The 15,310-nt window shown below is 36.7% G+C and overlaps 1 protein-coding gene across 12 annotated transcripts in view; it reads right to left on the bottom strand.

The window, feature by feature from the left end:
• Positions 1–292: 292 nt before the first annotated feature.
• Positions 293–15,310, bottom strand: part of NRCAM (neuronal cell adhesion molecule) — a 241,568-nt gene continuing 226,550 nt past the window's right edge. For 9 of the 12 annotated variants that reach the window (XM_059725993.1, XM_059725991.1, XM_059725994.1 and 6 more), the window contains one exon: positions 293–2,615. In XM_059725993.1, the coding sequence (XP_059581976.1) occupies positions 2,378–2,615 (238 nt within the window). In that variant the 3' untranslated portion in view covers positions 293–2,377. Of the gene's footprint in view, positions 2,616–10,059; positions 13,459–15,310 lie in introns of those variants that run through there. The other 3 variants (XM_059725988.1, XM_059725990.1, XM_059725989.1) reach the window with 1 other exon arrangement.

The raw sequence follows: 15,310 nt of genomic DNA, 5'->3' as shown, positions 1-15,310 counted from the left end.
GGGAGGATGCAGGGAACTGATAGAAAGTTGGATGATCTTACCTTTTGCACCATGTCCTCAGTTTTGACTAAATAATGCATCCATAGAGAGACAGCAGTAAAAAAAATTGATTACAGTAAGACTGGATCAGTCCTTGATTCACACTTTTTAGTTACATAAAGAACAATGTGACAATGCTCTAGTTTGCCATTCATTCTGACATGAAGGTGCCCAGTTTTTCAGTTTGAACATTCTTAATTGTGTGGTAATTCATGTTAAATTTAACTACTGTTGTAAACAGACCAAACATCAATGAAATTTTAAAACCACATTTATTTTTAATACAAAATACGTTGCACTATTACAGAAGTAAGCCTGTGTGTGTACCCTCACATGCACAGATAATTCAGCATCTACAATTGAAGAGTAAAATTATATTTCTCTGTTACCAATGCCAATTGGCAAACATTATTAAGAAACTTTTCTCTTTGTGCTTTATAAAGAGTGTTGTAGAGCTCTTTTTGTTTTGTTGTTTGCATTTGTATTAGGAAATGGATCTGTGGAAAGTTTAATGGTGCTTGTATGGCCAACTTCCATTTGTGATTATCTCAATTGTGCTTTACCTACAGTACATACATAAAAGCTGCAAGGTGTGCTATGGTTTAATGTAATGCACTGGCACAAGCTTTAAAAGTATTATCTAGAAATCTGCAGTTAGTAAGTGGAACAGTTCACTATTTCATTTTCACAGCAAAAAATATATGTATTAAAGTAGATGCTTTAAAATACCATGCACTCCATTGGCTACAGTACTTCTTACACAGTACAACATAAGCTTTTTTTGTTTGTTTTATTTGTTTGTAACACCTAGAAGCATATAGCATCTACATTTTCAGTGTATTTACAAATTCAACAAAATATCTACATATAAAAGCTTACTTAAAATTAAACTTGATGCAAGTTATGAAAAACCAATTTATTGGCAAATGAAACTGAGCATTCCTTCAACCATAGGTTGTTATAAAATTTCATATTTGGAGGTAAATCATTTGATTGATATAGTGTGAGAGAGAATCATTTTGTAACTGATAGCTGTAATACTTTACCACTAAACCTTGTTAGCACTTGTCAGATTCCTTGATTCTGTAGTTCTGAGTGGTAATCCATACATTGCTTCACATTGTAGATAATTTCCAAACTGCTGCACTGGTCAAGCAGTGAGTTGGAGTGGAATGTGCTGTTCCTGGCATGGTACTTTTTAACAATTTATAAGAAAGTCGCATGGATTGCTGCATTAGTAAAGCATCTGAATTCAGCATTTCTGTATAAACTGTGTAAGGCCATGAAAGCATGTTGTGCTCTAAGTGTCTACAAAGCTGTTATTTTATCTTCAAAGAAAAAAACAATAAGATCATACTGTGATTTGTGACATAAGAAAAAAAAACACCTTCCATTTTCAGCACAACAGTTTCATAAAATCTCTGCTTTTTACCAAGTTACTTTGTTTGGCAATGATAGTTCACTAATCACAGTTTACTGCACCAACTTCTTTAGTAGTACAGTGCATTATGGAATGCATATTGTAAAAAGGCACTGAATGTATTTTGCCCTGTGTTTTTGGAATATTTTCTCTCATTTTAAAGTTTCACTTCAGTGACTGTACAAATTCCAAAATGCATTGCAATGCATAATGTTTTATGCCCTAAAATCAATCCAACATATATATGATGTAAAAATAGAACACTGTACTGCTGTAATACTTGATAGATTAAAAGCTATAAAGTAATAGGAGCAAAGAGCAGAAAACAGGGTCTCATTAAGCATCAGCAAATGCAAGTGTCATACTTAAATCATTTAGCAATTATATACTGTACATACTGTTCCTAACTGTCTTGCAAAAAGACATATGATATCTAGACATTAAGTCACCAATTTCACAACAATGTCCACAAAGACATTGAAGTTCTATATAATACTACTATAACACTCTGACAATGAAAACGGAATTTATATGCAGGGATTCAGCTGAGGACTGCATAACAAAGTATCAAACCATGTTTTGATAGCATACACAGGTTTATCTGTGAAATGGGTGGTATTTTTTCATGCATCATACTGTAATTTTAATAGGAAAGAACATTCTGTTGATGTTATATTACTTTTTGTGTGTGCCAATTCCTTTAAAAAAGTAAAAATACTCACGATCTGAATAAAGTTTAAGTTTTTCACTTTGATTCATACTAGCATATTGTTATACTGGACAACTGTATTGACCTACATGTTCTCATAGCATAAACATCTTGTAGTGAGGAGCTTGGTTACCTTCATGTATGAGGAGGACGTACAAGTGTTTTAAATGTAATGGAAGATACTGTAGTAAGGGAACTGAGTTCTTTGATTAAACAAATGAATTCATGGCATTGACAGGAGAAGGAGCCTCAGAACTTTCATTTCCTTCTGCAGGTTCTTTCTCTTTTTTACCACTGTATTGTCCAATAAATGAGCCATCTTCATTGAACTGACCATTTACACCTTCTCCATAGTCAACTAAACTATCATCACTGTCTTCCTTTTTCACAGTCCTGTCTGAAGGTGTCCGGCTTCCTTTTTTTAGAGGCTTATGGTCCTCTGCATCACTGAAAATAAAAGGGAAACGAAAATAATTAATAGACACATATTTTATAAAAGCAAAACAAGCCATGCATGCAGATTTTTCAAAAACATATATGCAGCCCTACAATCCCCTTAGGAAACCCAATCAAACTGTAGGGGCAAATTAATATGATGTAACTGACATGACTAAATGGTGCAGTAATGGTTTAAACAGAGGATGTCTTCAGTAGAGGGAGTGTTTTTTCCATCGTGCATGGCTTTTCATGATAAGCTTTGTGCTGCTAATTTGGACACAATTTAGAGAGAAGTGCAAGCATTAAAAAGGGGGGTTGTAAAGTTATAAATAAAAACAAATTCTTTGTTCTTCAAAAAGAAGCTTATGGTGTACTGTGAAGTTAATCTGTTAAACTTCTTAATTCTTTATTCCTTGAATATGAATGAAGCATGAATTTAGTTAAATGAAACAGACTGTTCTTTTCACTAGTAAAAAAGAAAAAAAATGCGTAAGTGCTGCATTTCGAATCTTTTGTTATTTTGTGCAGGCCAGACTTGCAATTTTCAACCTTACCTTTCAAGAGACCTATATATTCCATTAAAAGGGTGCAGAAGAAACAAATGAAAATAGCCTAAGAAGAAAAGCAGAGTCCATATCCTGATAGTGAACAGTATTTTTAAATATGAGCTTAAGCTTAAAATTGTTAAAACATTCAATATACTCAGTTAAAGAAATGGCTCACCTTAATCTGCTAACACTGGGAAGTTAAGAGCATGCTAGAGAGCTTAGAAATACTTTGCTCACATAATCTAGTATGTGCATGAATACATAAACATGTGCTTTCACAGATTACTGGGTCAACCTGCCTGTTCCACCCTTGACTTTGTAACATAGTGAGGTCTACACTTAGTGCAATAGATTTTTCTATGGTGTGTTTACATTTGGCTTTCCTTTCTCCTAACTTGACTGGGGGTGACCTTGAAGTAGGATTTCAGTGTGTGGTTTCCCACTCATTAACTATAGATGTTGGCTGTACATTTGGATGCCAGTATCTGATGTACACATATAGGAGAAATACTTGAACCCATATTCATATAGAGTACAGAAAAGGTTGGCAAATGTGTTGATTTTTACTTAAGGACTCCAGACTTATGGGGAAAAAAACAAGGAAACTGATGTAGAATATCAGGGAAAAAAAATAACACTGTACCACATTATCATAGACTGGTTTGCTAAAACTGGATATATAGTCAGCTGCACACTTTCTGCTAGCAAATGCTTTACTGCAGCGGTCCCCAACTTTCGCTGGCCCGTGGGCTATAATACTGAACAAGTAACATGGGATGCATTATACTTTGCTTTCCCATCAATCTCAATTTACACATTTTTAAATTTCCCATGTCTATAAACAAAGCTTAAGAGCCATAGCTTCAGCTGTTTCCAGTGTCTGTTCTCTATTCTTGTTTAAAGAAATATTTTTGTATAACTATAATACCCAAGAATGTGCTATACAGCATGCACAAGAGTGGTTACATTGATTTTGCATTGTTGATTAAAATCCTAATGAAAAAAGTTTTACCATCAATAGAAATTCATGAAATCATTTTTCTATTAAACAGCTACTTTTTACATTCTCACCTCCTCTGAGTTCTGTAACATCCCAAATGGTTAGATCGTAAGAAAATCTGTTATCTCTAATACATGACCTTTGTTATCATGGTTACATCCATTGTTATACACATACACAGAAGGAGAAAAGAGGTGCAAAACTATGTCCTACTTATATTTGGTGGTTACTCAGATGTTCACATCACAAGTTTCATCTTGTTGGCTTTGATTGTGACATAACAAGGTTAACAATTACATGAGTTCTATTCCAAAATGTGAAGAGTTGGCCTATTCACATAATCAGAATTATAATTGAAGTACACAGATGCCTAAGGTTAGAGACACTACCGACATCTTGAGTTGTTTCTTGTTGACTCTCTGTGAAGAGGTGTGTTTATGGAAGGGCATTATATTTATCAGGATGAGAAAGGAATGGTACATTTAACTTTATTAAAACTTGTGTGTCCTTGTCAACTAACAATAAGTAGCTATGTTCATTGTTTTCACATCATTATAATGTACAAGGTGAAAAAGGGAGGGGAAAATGCATTACTTCTGAGTAACACTGTGGGCAGTATTAAGCAACATGACTGCATCATTTTCTAAATGCCAGGCATATATACAAATGCAAGTTACAAATCCAAAGTCAGCAAATCCAACCTCATATCTCCAGGTAAAGCTTTAATTTTAAAGAAATAATGCTATAACTCCTTGCAAAGACATGTGACAAGGAAGATAGAAAAGTTTGAAACGTGGTAAGTTGCAAGTGATCTATAAGGGCTGAGTCAGAGGAACACGCATGTCACAGAAGTATAGTCATGAGTAATCTATGTCTATGCTGCACCTGAACTAGTGTAAAGCAGGTCAAGGAATTTCTAAATTTATGTTTCATAAATTCAAAATGAGAACCTACAAAATTTTGGTTGCACATTTAGCATATAATGTTCAAGAACAAAGGGATATCATGAGGAATGACGTTTGCTTCAGTAATGTATAAACAGTCTGTTTCCTTATATTCAGATACATTTATATATAGAGTATAATAAAACAGAATTTAATTTAACCTTTTGACATAATGCAATACAAAAAACACATTTACAATTACAAAATACCAGGGTTAAACAAAATAAAAATCAACGGTGCACATTATAACACTACAGATATTTCAGAAATACTTATAAAATCAGGGTAATCAAATCAGAAAATGCTATATGTTTTTCTGAAGTTCTCAATGAAGTATGCATACTTGGTCATTTGTTTTTCTTGTTACTGATTCATCACAGTAAAGGATACTTTAAACAAATTTATGCCTGTGTATTTAGTACTGTGTCTAACAGTAAGAAACAATAAGATATGGTGAATAATTTCTGTAGGTATGTTGTCTTATTAAAGTATTGTCCCAGAAGGTATACCTGTCAAGTTGTACAACTATGGGTGTCTGAAACTTAGGCACCTTAATGAGTAGTCCCCACTGATTTCAGGCACTTGGCTTAAACATATAATTATATCTTAACATAAAAAGAATGATAAGTAATATTGAATCCCTCAATTATTGGATACTCATCTATACTTTCTTTATTGGGTCCTGATTTTTGGAACATGATGAATATGTGCCGTAACTTTCAGCACACAGTTTTGAAAATCTTGACTAACATTTATATCATTGTATCAGCTGCAATATTTTCAAGATTTCATGTAACAAATGCTTTAAAATGCTGTCAAATTGTACCTGTGTTATGTTTTACACAGTGAAACATTAAAGATAATGTTAAATACACCAAGTCAGAGGACCCTATCCAACCTAACAATGGTGAAATAATGACAATTTTCTTTTCAAGAAAAGAGAACAGAAATCATTTGAAAGTTTTGCCCTGTACAGGGTAAGATTATTTTAATTCTTACCCTGAGAAACAGTAAACTCTTACCAAGAATATCATCCAATCTACAGATCCAAATATTTTGTGAGCTATGTTACAGGGAGCTTAAATATTTCTTAGAGACTTAATTTTTTTTTTTTTTTGCTTTATATTTATTTGGGGGATGACAACTGATAATGAGTAATACTGGTGGGATCTCAGAATTTTACACTGTCCAGTCCAGAATGAAGCAAAGGAAATATTAAGGAAACTATCTAATATTTCATATCCCACTAGAGCACTTTTTAAAATTAAGATTCCATAATCGCAAAATATTTGGATTAAATGAAGAAATTCTGTATGTATTATTCAAAATGTGACTTATAAACAGCAGTTCATTACTTTGGAACATGCAGTAAATAAGATCTATTTTATTACTGTATTAGGAATATCTGCATGTCATACAAGTACTGATCTCATTCCAATTCAAAGAAGAATTTTAACTTATAATTTAGAAAAAGGAACATATATTTATATAATTGTACCCATATTATCTTTTGTTTTTATTTTTTTTAACAAAAAGGTATTTATTATCTAAATAATGAAAGAATACTTACACAGTTGGTTGCATTGTGTCTGTGATTTTTCTATATGCTAGTAAGGATGCAGATTCTACTGTCTGTATAATTAAAAAACAAACAAACACAACTGCAGATTGACACAAGAGTGTACCTGCATGGAGGTGGACGCTGGCGTGAGTGCACAGTTACAGCATATGCAAAAATCAAATCTGGGCAAGGGGATTCCCTCCCTTTTTGCACCATAAAAGTACAGAAAGTTCTCCCAATGGTCTGACAGTCATAAAAGAAGTTGGGTTACCCAGGGTACTTTCCACTCCTCATTTGGGAAGGGAAAGCATAAACAATGTATTTTTGTAATCAACCTGAATTATGAGGATGAATTCGTGCTTAGGTGAATAAATACAACATTTTGGAGGAAGGGAGAGAAAGTGAAAAAGAAGGAAGAAATGAAGGAGGAAAAAGAGGGGGATGAAGGAGTAGACAGAGAATGAGGACACGTTTTGTGCAGTACTTCTGTATCCCCAGGGGTGCAAAACAGAGAAAGGACCCTGGTGCTCTGGGAAATGAATGAGTTTTCAATGTGTTGCCAAGAAGCATATTGTGGAAAACAGTGGAATTGCTTTATTATAAATGCTGAAGCCCAAAGAGCTGTAGAATATTGGCTTTAGATTATTTAATAATTTTTTGCAAAGAATTTACTGCAAAGCATATCATTAAAGCCAGAAATTCTGACACAGTATCTAATGAGGCTTGCTCATATTGATAAAGATGTATTACACTATTTCAAAACACAACCACAACAGATCAAGTCCTTGTTTCATTCAATAGTTTTGTTCACTGACGTATACTTACCTGGTGCAATATTTTGTTAAAAAATACTAGTTTATTGGAAAAAATACAGTTGAAATGTAAAACCAGTATTTTGAAATATTTTGCACATGTAGCATGTAGAATTAACATAAATAACATTGAGACAGTAACTACTAGGAACAAAGTTTCAGATGTGAATATGGATGGATTTTGCACTGAGATGATGGTGCTATGCTGTTAAGTCTAAAACCAAATTTTAAATACTAGCTGTTTAGGAACGGCAGTTTGTTAAGAAAGCCTAATACTAATTAAATATCTTGCATGAAATGATATTGCTCATTAATACTGTTATTACAAAATATCAAAACCCTGTTCTTTGTCCTCTTGGTTTCAAGAAACAAATAGCAAACTTGCAGCTTGTGGTTATGTGACAATGAACAACATAACTGCAGTGAATGTAAGAACAGTGGAGGAAAACTGAGTATGTATCCTGAATGCATAAAAAAGCTTCACATGTTCATCACAGCTAAAAAAGCAAGGATTGTTTTACCTGCAAATCTCCTTGTCTCTGTCTATATGCCACTTATTCCGCTTCAGAGATGGGTACATGCAGCAACCAGTCAGAATGCAGAAGACATTTTTGTATTCTTTATTCAGCTCACTAGCCAATTAGTTCCCAGTAGGTTCTTCCATAGTTATGGCCATGTAAAATAACTCAAAATATTGTTAGTAACATCTAGCTGGTAACATGCAACTTCTTTTGCTAATATGATTACTGCTTGCAGTACCACTGATAAGACTGGATAGGTAAGACAGCCCAGGCTATTGGATTTAGGACACAGAAAATGAAATTTGTACAGAACAAATTCCTTTTATTGTACACTCAGTTTAACATCCAGGAATGACTGGCTTATAACTGGCTATAAGTATCTTAGAAAAAATTACTTGTAATTTTTCCTCCTGCTCATGATCTCTTGTCAAGTTGGCTTGATGTTGAAAGAATAAGAAACGTTTCCCCATATATTTTAAGTGTATAAAACAATTCAGAAGGTGGGGCAGATCTTAGAGATTTTACTATCTTTTAATTCAACTAAATAAAATTATAGATCTCAATGAAGTTCTCAATGAAGTTCTGTCTTGGATTTTGTCCGTATGGTTTTCTTGGCATTTCAACAATTCCAGAGCTTTTCCTTTAGTTCAGACAGGAGCAGGAAAAAATGGAAGATTAAATTTTTGTTCAAAATGAAAACAGGATGAAGCATTCCAGGCAAGCAGACACTCTTAGTTCGATCTTGTGGGAAAAAATCAGAGTAGTTTAAATGAGACACTTTCTAACTCTCTGACTCTTCCAGGTACTAGAAAGGTAAAAAGATATCTAACAGAGAAATCAAATGCAGTGGTTCTAAACAAAGGTGACACAGATGTTTAAGGACCAAATTAAGACTCCTCAAAAGAAGCATGGACATCAATGAGAACAAAACAGGGCCACTGCGAAAACTAATTCAGATACAAGATCTCACTGGAAATTACTTGATACTACCACCTAACCTGTAGAGGCTGAAGCTGGAGAAAGGTGAGGCCCATACCTTTAAAAGATCCTCTGGAAAAAAATGAAAATAAAAAAAAATACATATCATCTTATAATACAGAAGAAATGGAGATTGTAAATTTTATATTGACTAATCTCCAGAGTAAAAGAAAATTGTAAATATTATCTAATTATCCCTACGCTCATGGACTGAACCATTTCCAGCAAGTCTCCAGTCATGAATTCTGGGAAGAATACCCTTAATGGGTCAAGATGCTGAGGAAAAGGCAACAAAAGATTTCTCTGAAAAATAATGCTGACATGACTGGACTAGCATTATTAGTTTTACATTAAGTTTTATTTTACCTGATATTCCTGAGGACCTTTTATAGAACTGGAATTTGGGGAAAATGCATGGAGAAATCTCTTGTTCCAAGGAACAGAAAGATTTGAAAAACTGTCTGAGGAATCTTGCAAATATTCTTTTGTCCTGAGTAACAAATAACTTCTCCCAACTGTGAACCAGCATGTCTGCTAATACACAAAATTCCTTTTGATTAATGGATATTCTACCTTGGAGAGAAGTTTGGCCCTTCTTGTCTAGTGAATATAGCAGAAAAATTTCAGTACTTTTGTACTGAGATGAGAGGCTCCTTGTATAGTTTTTGAATTTAGATTAATCTAAGAGTCATTTATTTCAGGTATTTCCTGGTCAGCTGCATGTATCTTTGTTAAGATGTCTATCCATAACTTAATGGCCTAGTCTTCTTCCAAGACTGGCCAATTAAAGTAAAATAGACTTTTTGGAGGAACTCATCAGTTTCCCTTTTACTATGCCTAGGGACAGATATTCAAAAACCCAGAGCCTGAATTGATTCAATCTTTGCAGGTTAGTCTAACCTGACTAGGCTGAATCAGTTTGTACCTGTTCAGATATCACCTCTGGACTGAGAAAATGCAGGCACATGCCTGCAGTGGCTCAGACTAGAAGCTGGGGGGTGCTAGAGCAGCCCTTCCTTCCCTTCCATACTGCTAAGCTGAGGGGGAGGCGTGGCTAGGCCCCAGCAGAACTCTCTGTTAAGGACCCCCCCCCCCCCCCCCCAAAAAAAAAAAAAACAACAAAAAACTCACTGCTCCTGACCAGTCCAGCAGGGAGTGGATAACAGAACATTTATCAGCCCATCAAGAAAACAAAAGCTTCTCTCATTAGTTCAAACTCTTCTTAAACAACTTTTTCCAAGGAAGGAACAGAGGCACATTACCAGCTACTTGCTGATTACCTCTAAAATAGCCCTAAGTAGACACTGTCCTGTCTGCCTTTGTCTTGTCTGCCTTACACAGATACCTCTCAGCATTAGCTAGCATACCACATGCTGGCTACAGTCCGGGCTGTAGGAGAGGGGAAGGGGTGAATCCCTGCTTGAGCAGCAAGTGGTGATGGGGAGGTGGGGGTGCAAGGGGAAGCCAGGCAGACGCTGCTGTGCCTGCCATCTCTGCCAGAGATCCACCTAGGGAGCAGAGGGGCAGGGACAGCCCTGCTGGCTGGAGCAGCGAGCCCTGCCCAGTGCTGCAAAACACGTGGGATGCTGGGGGACTCTGGTTTATGTTAAACCAGGAAGGGGTCTGGGACAGACATTGCATAAATCAGTTTGAGCCAAATCAGCTAAGTCTGATACTACATTCAACCAGGTTTATCTCAAACTGGTTTCAGCCATTTTTAAACTGGTTTATGTGCACTAAACATCTGTTCTGTTATGGGTTTAAACCAGTTTCTGATCACTTAAACTGGTTTATGTAAGGTCTGTCCCTAGCCTATGTGACTGGTGACAGTCAAGGTATGCTTGCATCTCCAGTCACTATGTACCATTGCCTTCCTGATTTGGGCAAAGGGATAGTTTGACAAACTACTAGGCTAAACCAGTTCATAAAGGCTGCACAGTCTGTACCCTCAGATGGGGAAGTGACAACTGATGAGTACTTAACTGAATCAAGTCTAAGACTACATCTGTGCTAGGTTCTAGGAAGTCTGGAACGTGAATGTGACACCCAAACCTCTTAAAGCTGATGTCTGTGACTTCACTGAAGCTATTAACTGATAAAATAATTATTTGTACCTTGTTTGAAACTGCCTGTTCTCTAACTACAAGATTATACTTTCTTAAAATCACTTCCACCATGACCCTGGAGAATAACATGAGAGAATCTGAAACAGTGGAAGTGGATGATACTGAAAATGCTGTTGAATGAAAATGTAAGTACTGAGATACAAGTATAATGTGCATAAATAAGGATTCTATGAATTTACTGTGTATACTTCCTGATGACCGTTAGGGACAATTCAACATCATTTTTTTTCTTTTTTACAAACTGACTGGGCCATCTGAAATTCAGAATTAATTCTAGAGAGCAGTCACCTAGATTTCTTTCTTCACTAAGGCTTAATATCGCAGCCTGAATTTATAAAAACTAAGACAGAGTTGATGATGTTTTCTGCTTTTTTCTCTGGAGAAGAAATTCAGTAAGAACAAAAGATTTTTCTACAGATTCTGGCCTCAAACCTATTCAGACTATTAAATGATATATGCAGCCATTAGTATCAGAGTCCATTTGATGAGCATTTAAAAGAATTCCATCCATGCTGGTTCCTGAAACACTGAGAAACAGCATTATATAGTCAGAAAATTCCTCTTGGTGGATCTGTTGTCTCTTTGAAAATGTGACTCCTTTATGTAGTTCGCAGGAAAGGATCGAGAGCCCCAATAAATTCCTTTTCCCCCTTTATATTTTGAAGGAGAGCGGCAGGTGGTCTGGCATTTGCGAGAATAGAAAAATGAAGAGCTTGCGCAGGATCTTTTCTTTTTCTGACAATGCAGAGAATGCTTTTGCTCTGAGTAACTCTTAAGAGCCTGGACTAAGGGATCACCAAATAACATGCCTCCTTTGTATGGCAAAGATAACAGTTGGCACATTAGTTCTAATTCTGAGGACCAGGGGCGTAGCCAGATGGCCCTCCTGGCTACTGTGAGGCATGCCATATTTTTAACTGTAAGCCTGAGAGAATCCTCAGCTGCGTCATGGATGAAACTAGCAGCAATTCTACAGAGACTGTGTGTTCTCTGCTGGGCTCTGGATTTGCTCCTGGATAGTTCTTTTTCCAGCCAGATTAGTAAGGCTCTGGAAGCATGGATAGAATAGATAGACACTCCAAGTTGGGCTGCAGCTAACTTGAAAGATTTCTTAATTGCTGACTCAACCTTTTTATCAATAAGATCTTTAGGGCTAGTAGCCATGTGAGTAGGTAGAGAGGTTTTGGCATCACCAATGATCACTGCAGAGTCTATTTTGGGTAAAGTCCCCCATAAGGAAGCTTTATCCGCTGGAAGAGGGTAGAGTTTAGGCAGAACTGTTGGGGCCTCATGTATTGCCTCAGGATTATTCCAAGTTCTACAGACCAGCTTCTCCACTGCTGCGTGGATGGGAAGGGCCCTGTCCTCTTCAGAGAGGATAGGTGGTTCTTCTGAATGCTGTTCAGATTTTGGGGGGTTTAGCCTCAGCACTCTCTTAATTTGCTTAAATAAATAATTCTGATTTTCCATGTTAAATTTACGTGTGGGCTCTGAGTCCTCCTGTTCCTCCACAGAGGATTCAGGGGAGACTTCCTCATCCTCAGTGGGTAATTCATCTTCAAATGCCCTGTCAACCTTAGACTTCTCCAGATCAGAAACCACTAGCTCGTTTAAACTGTCCATACCTTCACGCATTAAGATCTGAGATTGGTCCTCAGATGTTTCAGGAAGAACCAGAGCAACTGCTGTGTGTGTGGCTTTGGAATTCTTTACAGGAAAAAGTCCAGCCTGAGTAGAAGAGGTCATTCTGTGCCTGGCCACAGTCAGTGCATCCTTTAAAATGGTAGTAATCTCAGGCAGTATTACAGCTCTCATTAGCGAATTTTTGTCAGATTCAGAGAAATGTGAAGGCCTTACCTTCCTGTGATGGGAACACTGGTTATCTTCTGTGTCTGAGCTGTAGTCTGGAGTTTGGCTAAACCATCGCTGGACTGAGGAAGGTTGTCCTGCCAGAGACCCCTGATCTTGGGCCTGGCTAGACTGTTGTTGGAAGGGAGAATGCTGTCCTGCCTGAGTATCTGAGCCCTCTTCTGACCCCATTATCTGTTGCTGAGAAGCATGATGTCTAGAGTCATCCCTGGATTTCCATTTGTCTGATTTCTTTTTCTCCCAGGAGAGGGAAGTGTAGACAGAACTAACCCTTGAGAGTTCTGAAGACTGCCTAGCCCTTCTCCTGGAGAAGGAGGCCTCTGATCTGGTCCTGGAGGAATGATCTCCTGACCTTCTGGACAAGTTGGATCGCTCAGATTTCACAGACGCTGCTTTGGTAAAGCCAGTGTCTGCTTCAGAAGATTTGACGGTACAGATATCATTTCTTTTCCTTTCTTTGTCCTTTTTCTTTATTGTCCACGTAGACATGGACCTGAAGTGATGAAAAAAGTTCAAAATACTCGAAATTCTTAGAATTTTTTTTTTAAGGAAAAACCTACACCATTTTTCCTCAAAGAAGCACTGCATCACCAACAGTGCTGTGTGAGGTGGCCTGAAACTGGGAACTGATTAGCTGCAGTGATGCTGAGCTGCAAAGAGGGTGCCAAAACATCTTCTGCAATCTGACTGGTTGCTGTAGCTGCCCTGTCTCTAAAGAAAAAGAGGAAAGCCCATCATAGGCTAACGGCACATAAATACATTTTAGAAAGGAGTTTTCGGCATGGTAAATTAACTGCACAACTCCCTGTGAACAGCTCTGGAAGTTCTCCACGTAATTCTGTATAATCACCACACAAAGGGTTGACAATATATGCATTATGAACAACTTAATAACAAAGCACTTGATGGTTCTGTAAATTAATGCACAAGCCATTTAAATATGGAGATGTACATTTCAGTACAGGTCACAGAGATTGAGTGGTCTTTTCTCAGATTTAACCACTGTCCAAATCATGTATCTTGGCACAGTTCTGCATGAATGTCAGTTTTTGCTATAAAATAAAGGTCCAAGCATACAAAGCAGGGGTGCATATCAGAATTTAGGCACGGTGGCTGGGCTATATAGGGAAGTGGTACACTACTCTGTTTTCATTGTACCTGTTTCCACCCAATGCCTTCAGTCTCTCACTTTTATAAGTGGAGTTCAACTAAATTAACCAATGTGCATTTAAAATTAAAAACAAACACATTTAAAAAGGTTTTTTTTGTGCTGAACTGATGAATATAAGAGATTGGAAACTGGTAAAATCCACAGAAATAAATAAATTGCTCTTTGGCATGCAGAATTGTAAAAAATAGCTTGTTTCAGATAGATAAAATGTATGTTCCATTTATGCAAAAAGAGCCCAGCAATACAGTGAACACTATTCAAACAAACAGATTTTCATGCACTAGAACAGGTTACATATGGAAAATAAAATGCATTTTAAGCAGCAATTAACATGGGAATAGAATATAATGAGCATATTACCACATACACACAAGCTAAAACAAATCTATTTTAATATTAAATCAAAATACACTTTACAAAATTCTGCTACACCACTCATAATTATTCTAAATGGACTTGTCTAATGAATGTTTTTTGTGCTGCGAGAAGATTCAGCTAAATAATTTTACAATAAAGAAGTAGCTTTAGGATACACTAAAAAATTACAGCTTGTGCTTTGATGCAGCCCACTGTCTTATGCACTCAACTTCCAAAAGGAGCGTTTTTAATTTCATTATATTCCTTCATGTCTTTCTTTTAACTACAGGTACTCCTCACTGAACATCACCCCAATTAACGTTGTTTCATTGTTACATCACCAATCTATTAGAGAACATACTCGTTTAAAGTCGTGCAACGTTCGGTTATAACGTCGTTTAGCCACTGCCTGATAGCAGGTAACTACTGTGCCGTAACTGGATTCGCTTAACAGCATTTCACTTAAAGTTCCATTTTTCAAGAACATAATGATGATGTTAAGGGAGGAGTAGCTGTATTAATGCATTGGATTTTGCTATGGGTAGCCATTTCTTTTGAGAACCTGCTTTCCAGTGAATGAAGCACATTCCCAATTCTAACAGAAGGCCGGGTACAGGTGCACCTTATAAGCTAACTAAATCAGAGATGCATAAGCTTTAGGTTCACAGAAGTGCATGCACTTCTGACAGTCCAGAAGGTACATCTCTACCCTGCCTTCCACCTGACTTCAGGCTAACACAGCTACCTCCCTCCCTTGTTTCCGATTCAAAGTATTTCTCTGTGTGTTACACAGCTCTTGAAGGATTAAGAGATATGG

This window comes from Alligator mississippiensis, chromosome 4 (assembly GCF_030867095.1).
Source record: "Alligator mississippiensis isolate rAllMis1 chromosome 4, rAllMis1, whole genome shotgun sequence".
NCBI classification, from domain to species: Eukaryota; Metazoa; Chordata; order Crocodylia; family Alligatoridae; genus Alligator; species Alligator mississippiensis.
The sequence above is the reverse complement of the archived record's forward strand: the minus strand, read 5'-3'. Positions and strand labels throughout refer to the sequence as shown.